The following is a 21557-nucleotide window of genomic DNA, read 5'->3' as shown; positions in this document are numbered from 1 at the left end:
ACTCCCACGCACCATCTGACGCATGTTGATGCCCTTGGCTCGGAGATCTCCTGGAGCGCAATCAGACAGATAGAGGCAGCATTTTAATAGGAGGGGGCCCAGCGCCCACTTCAGCCTGCATCTACTCGTGTAATTGTTAAGAGGCAGATGGCGAGTCAACAGCAGATATTTGGCGAGACCATATGGTTGTGATTATAATATCCACCTATATGCGTTCTCCAGAAATTCCAAAACAGTCCTGTCCTTATAAGCGCCAGGATATTACAAAAAAAAATGTCAAAGATCAAGTGTGGCTTTCTACAATAGGCTATATACTGTTCTCACTGCTGCTAAAATATGCTAATTAAAAGGTGTGTTTTCAGCTAGACGACTCTGCCACGGTGCCATTATGTTGCCTTTAACTGTGAAATTCATACTCTGCTCATGTTGTAATGCGTCTGTGGGTGTGCAATATGTTTGTATTCTAACAGTAGGCTATGTGACTAGGCACTAGCAGGCCTATGAGTAAAACATGGATGGGTAATCTACATGTAGCACTTCCTGCCCACAGTTTACCAAAGCACTTTACCCCTGAACAGATTTGTTGTGGGAGAGATATTGAATATTTCGGTGGTTTGTAGGCCTATCATTCCCTGTTCCTGACTTTCTTGAGGAAACTTGTTTAGGCAACCGTTCAAGCGCATAAAGTGCAGCCAACTAAGAAGGCATTTGAGTCCCTGTCTTCTAAGTTCGTGCTGGACAGTGCTTTATTTTTTTTTTTATTTTTTTTTTTTACCCATTGGTGACGTCGCTTGCTATGAGTGGATAACTGCGGCTCACGTGTTTTCTGCAGAACTGTGCGTCAGTCCGCTGTCCAAGGTGCTGAAGACAACGAGCCCATGTGGGGTGCTGAAGGCCCAATAGCCTTTCCTTTGTAGGCTAGTGTCTGTTTGCATAAGGCAGTAGTAGTACTGAGGTATAATGTCCCTTCCTCCCTTTAAGGGACAGTTGCTTAGTAGACTACCGTACAGTATATGGCTTACAGTAAACAGTAAACACTATGTTAAAGTAGTGGGCAGTTTCCTCCGTGATCTCGATTGTTTTGTGAAATGAAATAAATGTTGATTTTTCCCCCCACAGAGGAGCACATCACAGGTTATAGTAATCCAGTCATTTTGGTGATCGGTCCTCTCTAAATTCTAAGTGAGAATAACTAACAAAATGTCTTGTTTTTCGTGACGTAATTTCCGTTCGTAACAGACATTCCACCGTTGCATGCTCTGTTTCCCAATTTTAGCACCTTCCTTTTAAACGTCACACTGCTATAAGTTAAAATAGGATGATGGGAATCTACGCTAAATGCCTTAGAAGACCTTGGCACGAAACACTATTTCGACTGCACCTTTAAGAGGGCTGGCTAGCGACTGAATCGACGTCACTAGCGTGTCTGCATACGAGTTGACATTCCATAGCCTTAACATAGCTTGAGCCAGCCCCTGCGCCTGGAATCCCCAGTAGTTAAGACGCACGAGTAGGGTTTGCCTCGACAGATACTAGAACCACGCATTAGGACAGCGGCCCCCACTGTGGTCCACATACAGATCCATTCTCAGAGTAGAGTAACACAGCAGCCGGAGCCATGTCAGTAGCAGGACTAAAGAAGCAATTCCACAAAGCCACTCAGGTAAGCACAAGTGCAAGATGCACAGTGAAGATGGAGATGTATGCTGTGTTGCAGTCGTCACCTCGTACAGCAGTGAATTCGCCGGTCTCTATGCAGCCAATACGGAATAACGTAAACCGCAGCCTATGCGCAAATATTGCTCGAAATGCGCATGTATACGGGCAAATACATTTTGTTGTGTATATCGATGGACATTTTTCATCTACACGTTATGTGGAGATTACTATTTAAAACCATTTCATAACATAGCATTTGATAATATAGGCCTATAGTTCTGCAGTCAATACGAATTGTACTAACTAGTGAATTTAATTGAATGTAGATTAAAAAGGCATAAAAAAACGTAAACTGTCCTGCGCGTAAGCTTAATGGACAACGTCACGGTTCGTTGGACAGACGGTATGAAAATGTGACAGTGGACAGACTCCCCTTCAGATGACATTCCCGGGTGGTATGTGATAGTATCGGTATAAAATACGGGGCTGCCTGCCCTATGAAAGTATAGGTCCACTACACAGGGTGTCCCAGTGATTCATCTCTAATTAGGGATTCTGCGTGAGTTGCATATTATAGGGATGTTAGGTAATTGTGCTGAGCGCCCTAGTTGATGGTTGTTAACGGTTGCTTACCCTGACCTTGGTGCCCTTTAAATCACAAAAATCCATGTACAGTACATTGTACAAGTATAATTCATGACTAGTATCCTATCTTCAGCCATGACTGTCTTGTGGGATTTTTGTAACGGTTTTTGTGTGAGGCGTTTATGGTTTCCAACATCTCCCCGCTCTTTGCGTATCTGATTATTAAATAATGCGTTAGTCATAAATGCACATCTTTGTTCTGAAGTGTTTCTTGCTTCACGTGGACAGGCCACAAAATCGCGGATCTGCAACCAAGTGGTTTCAGTCACCGGTTCACTAAACAGACTGCAAATAAGCACGAGCTGTGCACTCCCCTAGAGAGAGAGTAGGAGAGGACACACGAGCTCCGGGTGGAACAGCAGGACGGAGGATGAGTCACTGGTCCCCTGCCTGCCTCCTGCCGCCCACCCCAGCTAGACCCTCTGGAGAGATGTCCCTTCAAAGGCCAGGTTCAGATCTTGAGGTCATGCAGTATGGCATAGAGACTTCCATAAATACACATAGCAGTGCAGTTTAAAAATGTGGGAATTACACTGTATTTAAATGGTCATTGCCTTTCATTTTCTCCAATTGCTCATCCTGTGCTTTTATGTGTTTTGTATTGGTGACTATGGCTGCTCACTTGTAGTCAGTTGAAGATCTGTAGGCTATATATATTTAATGGACAGCTCCAGAGCTACTGTCACCAATGAAGCTGTCCTCCCCTGAAAGCTGTGTGTTGTGTGTGTGTGTGTGTGTGTGTGTGTGTTTTCATGCACACATACTTTGAGCAAACAGAAGGGTCCCCCATCTCAGGAGCTCTAATCTAGCCCAGCTCAGACCTCCGGCTCTAAAGTCTGCTCCATTAATGTGCAGGCAACTGTTCTGCACCCCCAACTGCCACATCCCACTCCCCCAAACCCCCATCCTACAGCATAAGGCGAAGGGGGATGGGCAATAAAACCACATTATGGAGCGGCAGTAGCACCTAAGTCTCACATGCACACAGGCATGGCCATTGGCCCGTCCCGTGCAGCTTCCAGCCACAGAGTGCCCTGAGCTCAGTGGCTTATGTGCTTGTGATGTGATGTGATTGCTTAGACTGGCCTCTGAATCTCTGCATGTCCAGTGTGCTGCGGGGGGGGCATAAAAGCTTGTGATTATGTGCTTTACGGAGCAGGACTCCACCAGGGGAACACTGCCATAAGTCCAACCTTTGCGTGACAATGCACAAGTATCTCCATCTCTCTCTGTGACTCATTTCCCGCTTCTCTCTCTGTCTCTCTCTGTCTCTCTCTTTCTCTTTCTCTCTCTGTCTCTCTTTCTCTCTTTCTCTTTTTCTCTTTGTCTCTTTTTCTCTTTGTCTTTCTCTCCCTCTTTGTCACCCTACACACACACACACACACTCACTCACTCACTCTGTCCCTCACACATGCACTCCCCAGCAAGGGCAATGGGGTCTCTTCTGTGAATCACTGTTCTTTATTAGAAGGCGGCCATGCTAACTGAGAAGGCAGAGGCCATGAAGGTCAGTACATTGCTCCAGCTCAGAGTGCCTTCGATTACAGCCCATTCCTCAGGCACCATGGCCGTTCTGCGTCCTGCACCATACTGGAACTTGCCGGGCACATGGGAGGGCCGCAGTGATGCATTCGTAAACCGCAAACATTCCTCACCTCCTTCCCACAACACAGACTTTGGCACATAGACAGGCTGGTTTTATGTGTCGACTGTCAATGATTAATTGTAGATTTATTACAGTGCATTGGAATGGCCCAAACTGGCGCGTTGTTGCTGTGTGTTAATAGTGCTGGGCTCTTTCCATGAAGAGCCCAGCACTATTGGGGGCCCTTGCATCACCAGAGCACTTTGCCCCCCGAGCGCCGGGCTGACTCATAGGTGCTGTAGCAAACAGATGGCTTTGCAAACGGCAGGCAGGCGCCTGTCTCCCACAACATGCAGCACACACACATGAGGAGGCCATTTTGACGGGCTCTGCGCTGCAGTCCTTCGCCAGTGCTTTGCCTTGCATGTGGATTTGGTTACGTGAGAGCGCATGTCATGCAAAGCCTTCCTCCCACTGTACTAGGATAGAATTACTGGTTCACATGAAATATAGCATGCATCTATGCAGTGGCCCTTACACCGAATTAAGACCGGACGCACAGGGGACATAGCAAAGGCAATTTAGCTGACACCAGTAGATTCTGTATTGCACATGTTGAGGATCTGGAGGCTCCCATTGAAGAGATAGCATTCGACTTCTGGTATGTTGTGTTTTCACAGTGCCACAGGGGGTCCTTCAGTTCAGTCTGTTTACATTGTTAAGGAGCCATAGCCAACAGCACTGAAGCAAAGAAACAAACTGGCATTGAAAAAGTGAGGAGCAGAGAGAGAAAGAGATTACGTCCTTGGGCAATGTAAGATTCGCTTCAGTGATAGTTTCGATATAAATGTCATATTAGTAAAGCCACACAGGATTGTTTTGCTAGCACAATGTCATTTTCCTTGAATGTCTGGAATTGACAACAAATTCATCCTGCAGGTCGTAATCAGATTAATCTGACTGGAGAAATGTCCCCACTGACTTAATAATGCATTATGTAGTGGGGGTTAATAGCTTGGCTTCTAACCACAGCTCTGATGGAACGAGATAAGAAAGGGCATTTTCTCCATATTTTATCAGTGGAGTCTGGATTGTCACATATTTACAAAGGCTTTCAGCAGTAGGCGCCTGCCCCTTTTTCAGAGAGCTGTAGATGCCATACGGAACAAAGTACAGAACTTTTTTAGCATTGTGATATAAAACACTACCCTGCTTGAGTGGTGCAGTGACTTTACTGTGGCATGAGGTCCCCTCTCGTAAATCTAATACTGCGATAAAAAAGTGAACATGGACTTTAATCTCTCTCTGTTGTCTTTTCCATCTTTAACCCTGTCCCTCTGGTGCGTTCTGTCTGCAGAGGAATCAAATGGTCTCCTTTACCTCACAGTTCACTGCTCTTCCTGTCAACCGCTTTTCTCCTCTCCTCTCCTCTGTTTCACTCTTCTGTTATCTTCCTCTTTTTGTCACTTGCTCAGCAGTTTATTTCGCTGGTCAGTGACCTCATATCTACAAAGTTTCTGTAGGACATATCAATCATAGTGGAAATAACAGTGTGTTTACTGTGCACATATTGGCCATTTTATTTTGTCATGGTGTGGTGTGAAGTATTCTTGCAATTGCAGTATTGTCTGCAATATGTCATTGTCTCATGTCTCTGACATGTCAAAAATGGAGTTGGGTGTCTGTGTCTGTAGCTGTTGTAAATTCCTCCTCTGTGGTGCTGAAGCCCTTCCAGCCCTGATCAGCTCATCATCTCTGAGTTCTGGACCTGCTAAAGTGAACTCAGCAGCTATTCTTCTGTTGCTGTTGATGATGACTTCATGGCAACGTGATAGCTGGCGTTTTCAGGTGACCTCATTGGCTTGTGTAGCTGTCCATCAAAAAGCCCCAGGACAATCAGAGGTAGAGACATTTTATTGGTCACTTTCTTATTGCAGTATGAATACTTACTTTCTCTTTCCAAGTAAAATACATCAGACTAAGGCCTAGTCCACATGTACCAAACCGATCTTTTTTTCCTCCGTCTTCCCTGGAACCGTATCAAGAATATTTGCGTCCAAACGGATCCATCTCAACACGACTCAACCGCGTTACTTCATACCCCAGGCCTATAGGTGGCACTGTGTCTTTACAGAAATTTACCAAAACTTGCAAAGCGATGCTTTAAAAACAGACAGAATAGGCTACGGCGAAATGGCTAGTGCAAGGAAACCAGAATTGTTTGTGTGGACTGATGGTGAACTCTCAACTGTAGCCAACTGTAAAACTAATAAACTTTATTTTACTGTTTGTGAAGGGTGCAGTCCTGTGCTTTATTTGGCTAACGAAGGTAGGCCTACTAATCACCTTTACTTTCTTTGGTTGTAGGATAGTCCGTGATTCACATTAGTTTTGGCTATCACCGCAATTAGGCTACTAAACGCAAGGCTTACCCAAGTTCTAGGTTATTCTGTCGCCACATTTATAATATTGCTATAAAACCTTCGTTAGTAACAGTCAATACTTTTGCCTGCATCAAATCGTGCATTCGCATTCAGTGTGCTACCATCGGCTTAACGTGAGTTCTAAGCGTCTTTGTATGCTTATATCTGATTTCGCTCGACTGTGAATGCATGTATATATGTTGTAACGGCTCCCACACACAGCTGCGTTCCGTCAACGCATTCCAGTGGGTGTTCCCGACGGTAGCTATGCAAATGACTTAAAGTAAAACCGTAATGTGATTGGTTGGTGCCGTCCGTAGATTGGCTTGATTGGCGGGTGCGCGCCTGTCGGTGCAGCAACAGCTGAACTCCTCAACGCGAGCAGCGGAGAAAAAAGCCTTGCCGACGGACCCACAATTCAGTTCGGCAACGGATCACGTGAGCCCATTTAAAGTGAATGGGATGCGTCTCCAGCAACGCGATGCACGCAGCTGTGTGTGGGAGCCGTTAGACATGTAAAATAAATGAATGACACTGGCACTACGCACAAATTAATGTAGCCTAAACTTACACCGCGACTTTCCTAATAACTTAAGTTCTCTCGCCACTGACAGTAGCTAGAATGCATAAAAACACCGGGAAAACAGTGTTCAGTCCACCAAGTCATAAGCTATGGCTGCGCAGCATCAGTTGTGATATTTATCTTAACGGGAGTGTAATCGTAGGTAATGTCATGTATGAAAACTAGTATTGTTAGGCAATACTATAAGTGCAAGTCCAGGGCAGCTGAGGTGTGGCGATGACATCATCGACAATGCCAAGCAGGATGTGCGCGGTTTAAGCTGTCTAAAGCGAACTCAAACAGGCTACGGTTTCAGATTTCTCCCACTCTGGGACCAGGTTTCAGAAAAGTCGGGTTTCGGGCAGTGCGTTTACAGGATTCGTTTGGGCCTTCGGCCAAGGCGAAGCAAAACCTCTGCGTTTAACCTAAAAAGCGTCTCCGTGTGGACAGGCCCTAAATCAATCCGTGTTTATGCTGCGTCACTCTGTCAGCACGTTTGGTTGACTGACTGCTGGGAAACAAGGACAAGCAAACAGAAAGCCTGTCACATACAGCCTAATGGTTGTTACCTTTGTGGAAACAAGAAAAATCAGGAAAGAGATGTTAATAGCTAGTCAATAGCTGTCTATTGTTGTACATATTGATTAACACTGACTCTCAGTGAACAGCACCCACACATACACACACACACACACATTCAACACACATGCTGTGTCATCAAGACCTTAAGCTTGTGTTGCGTGTGAAGTGGTGTGTCAGGACTCAGTGTAGGTGTGCGTCACAGATGTGTGTGCAAGCCTATTACGTCACTGTTGCATCACTACCCAGGTCAGCTGGTGCACCGGGAGGGACGGGAAGTGGACGTACAGGACAGAAAGGTTTCCTAGATGCTAGCTGGGTTAGATGCTAGCTGGGTTGGGGCTCTTTGTCTGTGTTGCCACGCATATCATGGTGCATATTCAGGGCCGGGTGTTCATGGGGGCTTCAGAGTGATGCTGAGGGTTCCCTTTAGAGATGCAGTGTTGAGGCACAGTCCATCAGGGAGGGTTATTTTTGCGTGAGTGTTGCAGTGTGGAGAGAGAGAGAGTGTATGTGTGCGCAAACATGTGTGTGTGTGCGTGCTTGCGCATGCTTATTGTTTGTGTCTGTGCTGCTGGCAGGAGGTAGCTTCACAGATCCGGCTGATGCCTATAAGGCCCCAGGGCAAAGAGTGTGTGTTAGAGAGAGAAAGAGAGAGACAGAGTGTTTATGAGTCATGCTGGAAGCTGGGAAGACTGCATTGCAGTTCCTTGCTTTGATCAGATGGGGGAGAAAATAAAATGCAGGAATCAGGACCATATATACAAACACTCACTAACACAGTCTGCACACTACAAGCCACTGCAAACAGTCTTTAGACACCACTATTGGCTACTGAAAAATAACTCACACACTCAAACCTGCATTAGTGCTGTAAAAATATTCTCTGTGCAGCAAACTACACTACATTAACTGTGTTATTTTGAGCTGTAGTCACACAGTTTGTGTGTGTGTGTGTGTGTGTGTGTGTGTTTGTGTAGGCATTTGAGGTAGGGAAAGAGTGTGTGCATGACAGAGAGGCAGACAGACAGATCAGTTGAGAATTGGAGAAGTGGGGAGATTGACAGAAACTCTAACGACTGTATCCTGCTGCAGTAATGAAACTTGTTTTTTCATTTGTTATTGCTTGCTACTAATATGCCTTGGCATGCTGTAATACATTTTTTGTAGTCTACCTGAAGTAATACATATATTGTAGTCTACCTGAACCTTAAGTGTCTCTCGGGTAATGATGACTTTTCCATCGCCTCAAGCTCTTCGCTGCTCCAACATGAAATGAAGAGTTGTGGCTTCTGCTTGTGCAGTCATACTAGTCGGGGGATTTGGAGCACCTAGAGCCTGTGTCATTAAGTAAGATGTGGCTCTCCGTCTGTGTCTGTCCGTCAGATGGGTCCATCGGAGCACATTAAGCTGATTGGTGCGAGCCATTAAACCCACCAGTAGATTTCTCACTGATGGCACCGCTGGACCAGACTCTCTGGTGTGTGTGCTTTGTGTGTGTGTGCTCAGAGGAGTTTAGTGTTCAACACTCCTTCAGTTTACATTTACAATGAGTGTCTGGGGACCAACGCAAGCTCTGCTCTCTTCTGTGAGACTACATTTTACAGACAGGGAGGGAGAGAGCGTCCACATCTCCACAGTCATAGCAGCCCCACATTTCCAGACTCTAAGGTCTATTTCTATGCCAGTGAAGTCTTGTACGCCTAGTGCATATGTGTGCCACTGTGCATTGTTGGAGAGTTTATTGTTGACACCACTCCAAACTATTATGATTCTACGGCCTTCAGGTGGGGATAACATGGTTTGAGCTGTTCCTGTTCCACATTACATTTATCTGCACAGACACACTAGTCTAAGTGTGTCTGGGTGTGTTGTGAAAGGCGAGTGTGTATTGTGAGTTTCGGGGTAAGCTTGGCAGCTCTTCACTTCTCATATCCCATGTCACCCTGGGCACACAGGGAGGCTTGTCATGCCGCCATGCATTGCTCTCTACCTTCCCTTTGATCTCCCACTCTTCTCTATCTCTTTCTCTCTCTCTCCTTCTCTAAGTCTCTCTATTTCCCTCTCTCCCTCTTTCTCTAAGTCTGTCTCTTTCTGTCTCTTTTTCTCTCCCTCTCTCTTTCTAAGTCTCTCTCTTTCTCTAAGTCTCTGACTTTCTCTTTCTCACCTTTCCTTTTTTCTCCTAATCTCCCTGTTATTCTCCTTATCTATCTCTCTCTCTCTCTCTCTCTCTCTCTCTCTATCTATCTCAGATAACACCACAGGGAGATGTTGCAGATGGCTGTGATCAGATTGCTCAGCGCAGGCTGTGCGTCTGAACCTGTTCACTGCAAACTCCGGGATGTTTTATTCAGCTCCGTCCCATTAGTCATTCCGGGCATCACCCACTGCAGGGAGCCCTGGCAGCCTCCGAGGATGGCTGGGGAGTAACAGTACATCTAGGCGGGGGAGGACAGGACAGATGGGGACAGTGCCCAGATTTGGGGACAGGTCAACTGGGTTGGCTGAGCCAGGGCTGAGCTCAGGCCCATGTGGACAGGCTTTGGCTCAGCCCGGAATAGCATTTACAGTTTACTGCCCTTATACGGTATATCATATAGATTGCACGCGTGCGTGTGTGTGTGTGTGTGTGTGTGTGTGTGTGTGTGTGTGTGTGTGTGTGTGCATGTGTGTCCGCGTGTGTGTGTGTGTGTGTGTGTGTGTGTGTGTGTGTGTGTGTGTATGTGTGTGTGTGTGTGTGTGTGTGTGTGTGTGTGTGGAACAGGACCAGCAAACAGCTGGGTTCTCCCAAACAGACTACACTCTGGAGCTGGTGAAGAAAGCTCACGATTAGCCTGTCAGAGAAGCGACAGCATGCCCAGCTAATGACAGGTGGCCATGGAAACAACAGGGCTGGTAGCGGGATGCTGGGCAGGCATGGGTGCCATCCGAGTGATGACTCAGTCCTGCCATGGCCAAGCATGCCATTTCCGCCCAGCTGGGCTACTCACTAACTCACACGCCCTTCTCCCCTGAGAGAGGCAATCAGTGAGTTGAACATTTGAACAGGAGACCCAACTTGTTCAGGGCCTTGGATTAGCAGTGGTGATCTGTTAAAATATGTAATTAGAGCTCCCTGCAGTTGCAAAACTATGACCGTTGTGTTCTCCCTGGAGACGTCTTCCCCTCCACCAGAAATCACCCAGAGATGAAGTGCACCTTAATACTCAGAGTTAGTAAATGTCTCTCATAGGGGGGTTGCATTCTTGGCATGGCTCATTCAGTATAATGTGGTTACTTTTGTCCTAGAATGTGCTGGTACGGTCAGACTACTAGGCCTGTTGGACTTGCTACTTGTCAAGCATGCTCTTCTCCAGCTTCTGATCTGATTCAGGATCAGTCACAGTGAGAACATTTGAGGTGCACGTTTTGGGATATGTGGCTCACATGAGCCAAGCATGCTGGGAAATAATATCTTAATATGCACATCTTATCCATGGACATTTCAGTGAAGTCGCAGTCTAACAAAATGCATCTCCTTTCGGTACGCCTATAAATACCCATCCCTTTTTCTGTACACGAAAGTCCCTCACCCATGTTACACACACACACACACACACACACACACACGCACACTTCGGGAAAGAGCCCCTCTTGCTACTCTGAAATCACTGGTGTGGAAGTATTTTGTTGTTCATTCACGTCAATTAACACTAACTTAGCCTACTCAACTTAGCAAGTGAAAAGATGATCTAGTTACGGTCCAAAATTACTTTAAGGCTTAAAATGCACATTGTTCATATAAGTACATATTCCATGAACACTAACCATGGGTTAGGAGTGTGCTGAAACAATCAAATTATCATTCTGTGTTGTTTCATTTTACTATGTTCACATCTCTGTTTAATGTTTGTTCTGTTTACATTACAACCTGGCAGTTGGAACAGTTTCAAAATAAAAAGCGGTTCAAAATAAAAGCCCCCCCGAAACAGAATAGGAAAAGGCAAAAAAGTAAATAACATATAAGTAATGCAGTAATAATAAAAATGGAGAATCGTGACACCCCTAATACATGGATTTCTATGCAACGTCACGAAAACATGCGTGCGCAAAGAGGCAGAAAGCACCATAAAACAGCATAGAGCAATAGACCTCTCCTGAATAAGTCCCGCCTCCAAAACAGCAGTGTCCACCCAACTTCCGGGCGTCGAATGTCTATGGGAAATAACATGGCGTTTCGAAATATCATACCGGTAAAACATCTGTAGGTGGCGAAGTAGAAAAAAATGGTGGGCCGATTGGCCTACACACTTCTGCCATCTAGTTTCCACTGGGTTTTTTGATTTGCGGTGCCGTTAAAGTAAGAAATATATCAGTAAGAAGCACTAAGCTAACGCACGCTTCAGACGCCGCGACTCCCCCAGTCAAGGTTGCATAGCAACGGCAATGTTTCATAGTTTGTCTTCACCGAAATGGAGTTCGTGACACCAGAGCCTGTCTACGGAGGTGGCACTAACCCTGCGTGAAATCATCATGTTTGATAGGTTGTTAATACATTCTGAAAACGTTACTGTTCTGATCAAGGTCATGCAAAATAAAGCTATCGACTCAATACGATTCAGCCTCTGATTCCTAGTCTGCTTATCATTATCTATTATTCGTGAAAAAAAATCTCATCTCGTCATGTCTTTAGTGTCTTCGTCAGCAATTTATTTCTTTTTCAAAAATCTCAATAACAGCCAACAAACTCGCACAGTCAAACCAAAGTTAAGTTATGTTGAAAAGAGGCTGAACCTTGCAAACGATTTACATTTATAGACCACTGAAACCACGCATGAATCACACGTGAAAATGACCATCACGTTAGGTTGTGACTGGTTTACTGTCTATGGTTGTGAGCAAGATCTAACGCCCTCCTCCACCCGCGTACATCGGAACTAGCTCCCGATTAGCAGTAATAATCATTTACTACTTAAACGGCACCGACAATCAAAAAATCCAGTGGAAACTAGATGGCAGAAGTGTGTAGGCCAATCGGCCCACCAGCTGTTTCTACTTTGTCACCTACAGAGTTTGACAGGTACGATCTTTCGAAACGCCATGTTATTTCCCATAGACATTTGACAACCGGAAGTTGGATGGATACGGAAGTTACGGAGGTCTATGCTCTCCATGAAAAGAATAAAATTAGTTGCTGAAAACTGCACCAATTCGAAATCACGATGGTTAGAGAATGTTCAACATGTTCAATATCCCTAAAGGAATGCATGTCTTTGCCAAAAATGACAATACGATGTTATATTAATAATGCAAATGAACGGCAAACTCTGAAATATAGCCTAAAATGAGATGTTATCATCATTGAGACAACAGGGGTATACAAAAAATTCCGATTGTAGTTTACAGCAGCCGACTATTTAGGTTGTTTATAACATTGTGGACGGCCACCAAGCGTCTTCTGGCCCACGGCTGCGCGCGCGTCTAGTTTTGTTGGTAAACGGGAAAGCCGTGTATAGGGACTATTGAAAAAACACCTCCCTTTAAACACAAACATGCACACAGATGCACACACAGTATGTGGACCCTGAGGAGGTATGGATTAAGACGAGCAGGATTAGGGAAAATCTCATTTAAGTAGACACTACCCCAAATCACTGGCTGAACCGCACCTGTCTGTCTGCCTGCTTGCCTGCCTGCATACGAAATGTGTCTGCTGCAGTGCTGTTGCCCCCTCATCCCTCCTGAGTCTGAGGGGACTCCCAGCAGCCATGCAGGGGAGCAGCTGGGAGGAGAGTGGGGGGACGTGGAAGCTCCAGGCGGCAGTAAGATGGCCCTGTGTTGGTATGGCAACGGTGCGTGCTGCATTTGGAGAGGCTGCAGATGCTCGGCTGGCTGTGTGTGTGTGTGTGTGTGTGTGTGTGTGTGTGTGTGTGTGTGTGTGTGTGTGTGTGTGTGTGTGTTCTGAGCAGGCCCACTACATAATTGATGCCCTTCTCCAGTGGCCTCCTCCAGCGGCGCACATCCAGCCAGCTAGTCTTGCACACGCTGGAGTCGAGTGCGTGCAGCAGCTCGGTCTCGCCACACCAAATGAGTTCCCAAGCCCTCGCTGCTGATCTGGTACCGGAGGCTTGGCCACCACTCCAGGATGCGTCCTGAGATGGCCTGGCGCCTAGCCTGCGCTGGTGCCCAGGGCACCGGTCCAGATTCTGTCTGACTGGCCAGAATGATGTGCCTTGAGGAAGCTGTCAGTGTCTTATCAGCACAGCCCATTCATTCAGTAGGAGTGGACCAGATTGGGTCATGGTGCTGATGCTTGGCCCAATGTCTTGACACCCCCCCCCCCTCTTCTTCTTCTGCGTCTGACCATGCAGTGATGCAGCACACCGTATGAGCAGGCTTGGTTGTCTTCTGTCATTTCATTTGTATTATACTTTTTCACCCTGTTTCTGTACTCCAGCTGTATATCTAGTCTCACAGTACTGACCCTCTTCTCATTTGCTAGTGCTGCTGCAATTCCGAGCTCTGCATGGCCTCATTAAATTCAAGGAAATTTTAATGATTAGACCCAAGTCTAAAGATAACACCCACCCACAATCTCTCTTTCTCTCTCTCTCACTCTCTCACACACACACACACACACTCAAATACCTCTTGTGTATTATCTAGTTTCACATGTCCCATTTGTCTGGTGCAGGTGCAGCGTGTCTGATTGAATGTCTGGGGGGTGTACAGCTCCACGCCCCGTGGGGAATTTGTTGTGCTACTGTATCGATCTTTATTCAGGAATCATCTCTGCCTTTCCCCTGAGCTGAATGATATTCTTTACCCACATTTTGATGCATAGGAAACCAAAACACATTAGTCTTATTTTTGTTTGTCCTGTCAGTTCTTTAATGCGCTTTTTGAGGTCTAATCTGTGGTTATTATCTAATGTTGGTGTGTAGCATACTCTGCCAGGATGTCAGCTTTTGATGATGGTTCATATTCATTCCGTAGATTTGCATAATTAGTTTTTGGAAGGCCTGAATTGACACCTAGAAGTTGTACTTTAAGCTCTTTTTCTGAGAGGCATGGTTATCATTCTGCTCTTTGCTTTTGAATCTTCATTTCAAATTTCAAATTCCTTTAAACACCTGTGCCTGTGTTCCACAGGTGTTTCACACAGTATTTCACGGCAGATCTACATATTTAAATGTCAGACTGTATGTGACAGCTCCAGGGTGCTTCTCATCTGTCAGGGATTAAACGGAGCGCTCTGTTTAAGATGCAGCACAACACAGGGCAGGATAGGACAGTTGTGTTGGCGCTGGCCCTCTGGTCCTCTTAATGACGAGACGTTCTATGAGGTTTTTTTTATCAATTTAGGGTCTTGGTTTGGTTCTCAAAGGATATGAGTGTGTGTTGTCTGAGTCTTCTCTTTAAGGCCTTATCCATGTGACCTAGTATTGCCCCCCAGGACGTGATTAGAGCACTAGGGCGAGGTCCTTCCCAACCCTGTGGAGTCCACAGAAAGGACAAGGGAAGTATGACTTTCATAATCACATACAAACAAACACACACACACACACACACACAATTATAAAACACTAGGGAAGCTGGTTGCTAGCATCCTGAAGCTAGAAGCTTTCCTAGAACCTTTGCATATGTGGTGACCCTGTTTAACCTCGGGAACATTTCTAATCCGGGGGATTCCCAGTAACGGCAATCCTCAATTCACTATTCCCGTCCTACCAAATTTATCAGGACAGTTTTCCACTAGGTTAACATTGACTGTGAAGCCACAGGAGTAGGTATTTTTGCCATTTGATATACATTATTAATACATATGTACCTCATCATCACGTACCTCACTAAGCGCCTCATGCTTATACATCCTTAGTACATTCATGTGGATCCTTGATTTATTTAGTATCTTTTACTGTCCTTCTGAAGTATCTATCTATCTATCTATCTATCTATCTATCTATCTATCTATATATCTATCTATCTATCTATCCATCCTTAATCACAAACATATGTTACTATAATTTCCAGTGTTTCAAGGTGTTTATCTGACCTACACCTACAGCAATGACTGTGGAAAATCAAACCTCTTAGTGTTTCTCCACCTTAAGGTGAGATATTTCACCTGAAGTCTACCGCTGTGCACTTTACTGCCACAATAAATGTGTACACTAACTTGCTCAGCTGTGAAGCATTACATAATTAAGTGTGATAACGAGCTGCATTACACGCCTGCATTGTGGCACATAGTGTTGCACAACAGATCAGTGTGTCTCATCAGGGGTCTGTGAGCACTTGCAGACAGTGCTCTACATGGCTGTGGACTGGCACACTAATGAGCCCTACGGGACCCGCAGTCATATGACAGGCGCTCTGTGAATAATGGGGCCTGGTCAGAGGCCCGTCCGAATGATCATTAGATCTCTCCTGCCTCCCTGCTCTCTGTAATTACTATGGCACAGGAAAAAAGCTCTCAGCTAATGCAATTTCGATGTAAATGAATTAGCTCAATGTGGATGTTTAAAGTGCACATTTAGCAATTATTTTTGCACAATCTATCAGCGTGTGGATCTTTAGTTGATGAAATCGGAGCCCAAAGGGTTTGTATATTTATATAAATGTAGAGAGAGATTTACACTAATGCATAGCCATGTCATTCCCCCCGGCCCATTTTCCCGCTCAATGAGCTCTAGGACGTTATTGGCTTGAGCCCCCTCACTGAGGTAATACCAGCCCCGGTCTTGCAATGGCCCCCATAGGAATGGGAGATAAACCTTCAGTGACAATAGAGCCGCTTGACTGTCCCTGTGTTAGAAGATGTCGGGGCTCCCACTCCAATCCCTGCCATTATCCGGTTATTTAGAGCTTTTGAAATGGAAATGGCTGCTGGTGAGCCCATCTCTCCGCACCTCTGCTTCCATGAGCCACCATCACCACTGTCACATGAAACAAAAACAGGCCAAAAGCGGCTCGTACGAGAAGAGGTCTCAAACGTACTCATCAGCCAGCCGATCCTACTGCTGCCACAAGGCTGGCCCAGAACCGTCCTTTACGGAGCTCCCCTGGGACAGCTGACACCTCGACTGCCTGGACAGGGAGGGGATGAAAGAGAGAGGGAGAAGAGGTGGAAAAAAATGAGTGAATCTGTTTTGCCGTTCTCACCTGCAGTGTTTCCACTCAGCCTGTGTTTTTTTTTTCCTCTTGCTGGGATCAGTCTGTTCCATGTTAATGAGGCGCAGTGCTGAGGGAGATGGAAAAACATGGCGATCAGCATGTAGCGCAGGTCTGACCAGAGCCCTGCTCACCGCAGCCTTATTAATACAGCACACACGTGAGCTGAGATGAGCACACAGGCTGGGACGACACCGCGGCGCACTCTCCCAGCCCTTGCTCTGGTCAGCCATCAGAGGGCCAGCGCTGACGCCCACGTTCAGTCAGCAATGATGAGACTAATCATGTGGTAGATTCTGTCAAGTCATTGGCAGCTGAAACCATTTGGTGCTAATTTGTGTCCTCTGCAGTGCTGTAATCCAATTCTGGGTAGACTCGTTTTGTAACTTTATTTTTATCAAACTAATGTGAAGCAGTTTTTATTTTATAGTGTTATGCTAGCTTATTTGTTGGTAGGCATCCTTGATGTGGTTAATGTGGTAAATAAATGGGAATAAATGGCTTAGTTATAGTATGTTATTGCCTCTATGGTGGATTCACACCATTCATATTCTATCAGGGGTCCGAAGTCTAATGCAGTCCTTGTATAGAATTGTATTGTGACAGTGTATGAAATGACTGGAAAGAGAAAAAAGAGAAAAGAAATGTTGGTGGTCTGTGTGTGTGTGGTGTGTGTGTGTGTGTGTGTGTGTGGTGTGTGTGTGTGTGTGTGTGTGTGTGTGTGTGTGTGTGTGTGTGTGTGTGTGTGTGGTGTGTGTGTGTGTGTGTGGTGTGTGTGTGTGTGTGTGTGGTGTGTGTGTCTGTGTGTGTGTGGTGTGTGTGTGTGTGTGTGTGTGGTGTGTGTCTGTGTGTGTGGTGTGTGTCTGTGTGTGTGGTGTGTACCTTTGCACGCACGCATGCATCATCTCTTTTCTCTTCTGGGAGGAAGAACATAGCAGTGCGTCCCACTGCATCTGGATCTCAGTGTGTCCTCTCTCCTCCAGCACTCTATCTGCCATCTGGTGCTCTTTATCTCTCCCTCCCTCTCTCTCTCCCTCTCTCTCTCTCTCTCCCTGTCTCTCTCTCTCTCTATCTCTCTCTCTCCTGGCACATGGCTTTGGAGGAATGTGCACACATGCCGGTACAGAGACTCATCCCGTGGTTACATAACAACTATGCGAGGCTTACAAATCAGATCGCCACGGCAGTGACGTAGCAGCTGCCAGTCTCCCTGGGAGACGCCTTGGAAGGGGGGGATGAGTCGCCCTGGGGTCCATCTGAGTGGCTTCGTTGCTTCAGTCTATTTTAAGGTTTGGTTAAAAACGCCCTTCAGAAAAAGTTCTCTCAAGGGCTTTCTCGTGGCCAGAATCAATTTCATGGACAATTCTCCCCCAAGCCACTGATTTGTCTCAGTGCGAGATGTATGATGTAGGTGATGCAAACAGGCCTGAAATGTCATACCCTTGTAAATCTTGGAAAGTGGTGCTACGTTGTGTTCTACCTGTAAGTGCTGGCGAGCTAACCCGATCTGAGGTCTAATCTAATTCTCTCATTTATGTCAATACTGTTTGGGATGACGGTGGAAGTGGCCAGTCCTTGAAGAGTATTTACCTTTTAGCTGTAGAATAATCTGATGGATAGTTTTCAGAATGTACTGTAAAGACAAAGATTAAAGTCATTAACAGAACTTTTGGAGCGTGGAGTCCTTGAGATGCCCTTGTGAGTGTCTGTGGCTGTACCCAGATCAGTGTGCAGCCCTTTTCTGCTGAGTCACTGTGCACTGTGCACACACTCCTGTCCTGCCCGAACGTTTGGCTCTGGACAGAGGGAGGCCTCCCCACGACCTTGTATCACCCCCATTAACAAAACAGACGGGCAGAGAGGGAGACCGAGCCACAGAGAGCACAGAGAGAACCCGACTTCTGGGCATCCTTATATAAGCACCCCTTTCACACACACACACACCACGCTCGGGCTGTTTGAATTGGAGAGGGTGTGAGCTTAGGTGTGTGTTGGTGTCGGTGTGAGTTTAGGAGGTAATGGGCAGGGCAGGCCACCCTCTCCTCCCACACACAACATCACCTCATCCTCTCAGGTCAAAGGAGGAAGAGCCTGCAGGAAGTCACCCCTCCTTCCCCTCCCCCACCCCCTCTGTGCCCATCCTGTTTATAACCCGCTAATCGCCGCTGTTGTTTTAATCCGTCCGTGTGCGCGCTGAGGAGGGCTCAGGGCGGTATTTAAAGTAGAGCCTGATGTGACCGTCCATGGGATTAGGGCCGTAGGGGGAGGGGGGATGGGGGTGCTCTCCACAGCAGCAGTGTCCTCCACGTGTTCCCACGCTCCGTGCCCCCTCACATTGGGCTGCATGTGATGCACTTCCGCCCTGGGCCTTGCCCACACACACACACACCACCCTGCCTCTTCCTTCCTCTCCATGTCCCTCCCTCTGCCCCTCCACCCAGACCCAGCCCCACACCCCAGACTGTCTGGGCCTACAGCCTGCAGGCTTATGGGACAATGGAGACATGTAGGCAGAGCAACAAGGGAGAGTGTGTGTGTGTGTGTGTGTGTGTGTGTCTGTGTCTGTGTTTATGCATGTGTGAAGGACAGAGGGGAGGATGGATGGTCAAGATAGAGGTCACATCTGTGTGAAGATCTATATTGATTTCTGTCAGCCAGTTCAGATTTAGATTTAGAGAATGAGAAATAGAATGAGAAAGTGAGAGAGAGAAAGGGGGAGAGAATGAAAGAGAGCTCTGACAGACGATCTGCGCCTTCTTCAGAGACAAATCTCTGTGCCTCTCCTTAAACTCCGGAATCTGATTAATATGCTCTTCTGGCATGACCAACATCTCATGCACCAAACTATGCTTGGTGTGATGTAATGAGAGACTGTGATGTTTAATTGGCCCTGTATTAAATACCTTAAACTAAAAACTTTAAATCCACAGGACTCTGAGGAGGAAACACTGCTCTCTTGCCCTTACTAAGCTCATTAAAAGTCCTGGAAGGTTTCATAGGAAGAGGTGAGCAGAGGAACGCTTCTGTGCTTGATCTGTGACAGGCTTCTCTGTCTGGTTGAAGTCATGCATTTCAAAGAAAACCAAGTCGTTGGAAAGGCTGATTGAAAGACAACATTCACACTCTCCCTATTTTCTTCTCATGTGTGTTTGTTGATGATGATGCTTTCAGGAACTGAGGCCCTTAACCGAAACAGGCAGCCATTTTGTGGCTGCATGCGCAAGCTGCTAATTACATGCATGTATTCCCCATTGTTGATCTGCTCTAAGAGGCCTGGGGCCCGCACCCAATGGTGTGGCTCTGATCCAGGAAGTTTGTCTGTCGCTCCATTAGCAGGCTTAAGAGGGTGTCTGGCTCGGGGCAAAGGCCTCCGAGGATTTATCCCTTTTCTCCTAACCTCGGCTTCAGCCTTGCCCGCTGGAGTAATCTGATGGCTTGTATATTTTTGTCCAAGCACCCGGCGAGCAGCTCCTCTCCTCATAACAGCAGGCTGTTTGTTGGTGGCGTGCCCGGTGCTGTCGGGGCCTCCGAGGTAATGTGTGACGTTTTTTTTTTTTTTTTTTTTTTTAAAACTCCGGCTTTTCCACCTCAGAGAGCGTAGAGGAGCGTCGTGTGTGAGGCGTCAGTCGGCGTGGGCTTGTGTGTGTCAGAGTCGTGATGGCTGTCAATCTCGGGGGGTGTTTGTGTTGTGTGCAGAAGCAGACAATGAGAGGAAGCCAGTACTGGAGGGCTGTAGACTGTGTGTTCTGACATCGTCTCCCTGCAGAGCTTGTGCATTTCACCCCACCCCCACTCACAGGCTGACACCTTGAAAGGTCATGGGCCAGTGACCGCACTCGTCACAGAGATGAGCCTTAATTAATATTGATCTCCAGCCCAGAGGCAGCAGTATGTCTCCATGGTTTCCAGGATTGAAATTAGATGTTGTTTTCACACGACGACTGTCAGAGGAGGTTTACGAGCCCTTTTGCTGACATCACTTAATCTTGTAGGGGTTGAAAGACCTGCACTTCCTCAGTGAATCTGCAGATGAATTATGAGCTCAATCACTTTTATACCACATAAACTCACCCTAGAGGACAGCCAAGACACACTCTGATACAGGATTACTGTAGAGTGCATAAGTCATCAGGATGAATGCTGATTCAGTGCATTGATATGTAAGGATTAAACCTAATTTTAAAGAAAGGCAATTTCATTAGAACTAGCAGCGACTCGGTATTGTGAAGCTATCTATGTAGCTTGCCTATACGAGTGTATTGTTGTACACAATAGATAAAGATGAATGTTGATTCAGCCCAATAATTGTAACATCTAGAATCTTAAGCATGGCAATAACAGTGTATTTTGGAGTTGTCTGTGTCACCGACTCATACATATGTAAACCTGGGGCGGAGGGAATTGAATAGCATTAACATTTTGCTCTTCTAACCTCCTGTGGTCTCTGACTGCATGAGCAGGTATTGATTAAGGCTGTGTACCTGAGCCTCTCAGAAGACACGCTCTGCCCTGACTAGTGATGATGCACTCTGCTCTCTGCTTTTGTGCTGGGTTTCCTCACAGCTGCTCTATGTGTTTAAAGAAAGCTTCTACCTTCTGCCCATAGGGGGCATGAGTCAGTGCAGCACCGTGTGTGTGTGTGTGTGTGTGTGTCAGTGTGTATACCTTTAAGTGTGTGTTTGTTCTTGTTTTTGGATGAGGGAAAAATCGTGCGTGTGTGCACCCTTGGTATGGTTAATGACGCGCATGCTTGGATCCCCTCATTATGGAAAAAGGCTCCTGTCTTCAGTATTTTGGGTTGAGCTGACGCAAACAGACCTGAATCAGCCCAGGGTCACATGGGGTCAGCTGTGTCCACGACCCTTCCTCTAGCCTCCATGTTTTAGGGCACCAGAGGGCGCAACAGTCTCATCTCTCCTTACCTCCATACAAATAGATCCTAACGCTCATG

The 21557-nt window shown here is 46.4% G+C and overlaps 1 protein-coding gene across 2 annotated transcripts in view; it reads left to right on the top strand.

The window, feature by feature from the left end:
- The first annotated feature begins 1446 nt into the window (after positions 1-1446).
- sh3gl2a (SH3 domain containing GRB2 like 2a, endophilin A1) overlaps positions 1447-21557 on the top strand; it is a 31700-nt gene continuing 11589 nt past the window's right edge. Inside the window, exon 1 of one of the 2 annotated variants that reach the window (XM_048259525.1) lies at positions 1447-1663. In XM_048259525.1, coding sequence (XP_048115482.1) covers positions 1619-1663 — 45 coding nt within the window. In that variant the 5' untranslated portion in view covers positions 1447-1618. The remainder of the gene's footprint in view (positions 1664-21557) is intronic. The other variant, XM_048259520.1, reaches the window with a different exon arrangement.

The sequence above is a fragment of the Alosa alosa genome, chromosome 1, assembly GCF_017589495.1.
Source record: "Alosa alosa isolate M-15738 ecotype Scorff River chromosome 1, AALO_Geno_1.1, whole genome shotgun sequence".
Taxonomy (NCBI): Eukaryota; Metazoa; Chordata; class Actinopteri; order Clupeiformes; family Clupeidae; genus Alosa; species Alosa alosa.
The sequence above is the reverse complement of the archived record's forward strand: the minus strand, read 5'-3'. Positions and strand labels throughout refer to the sequence as shown.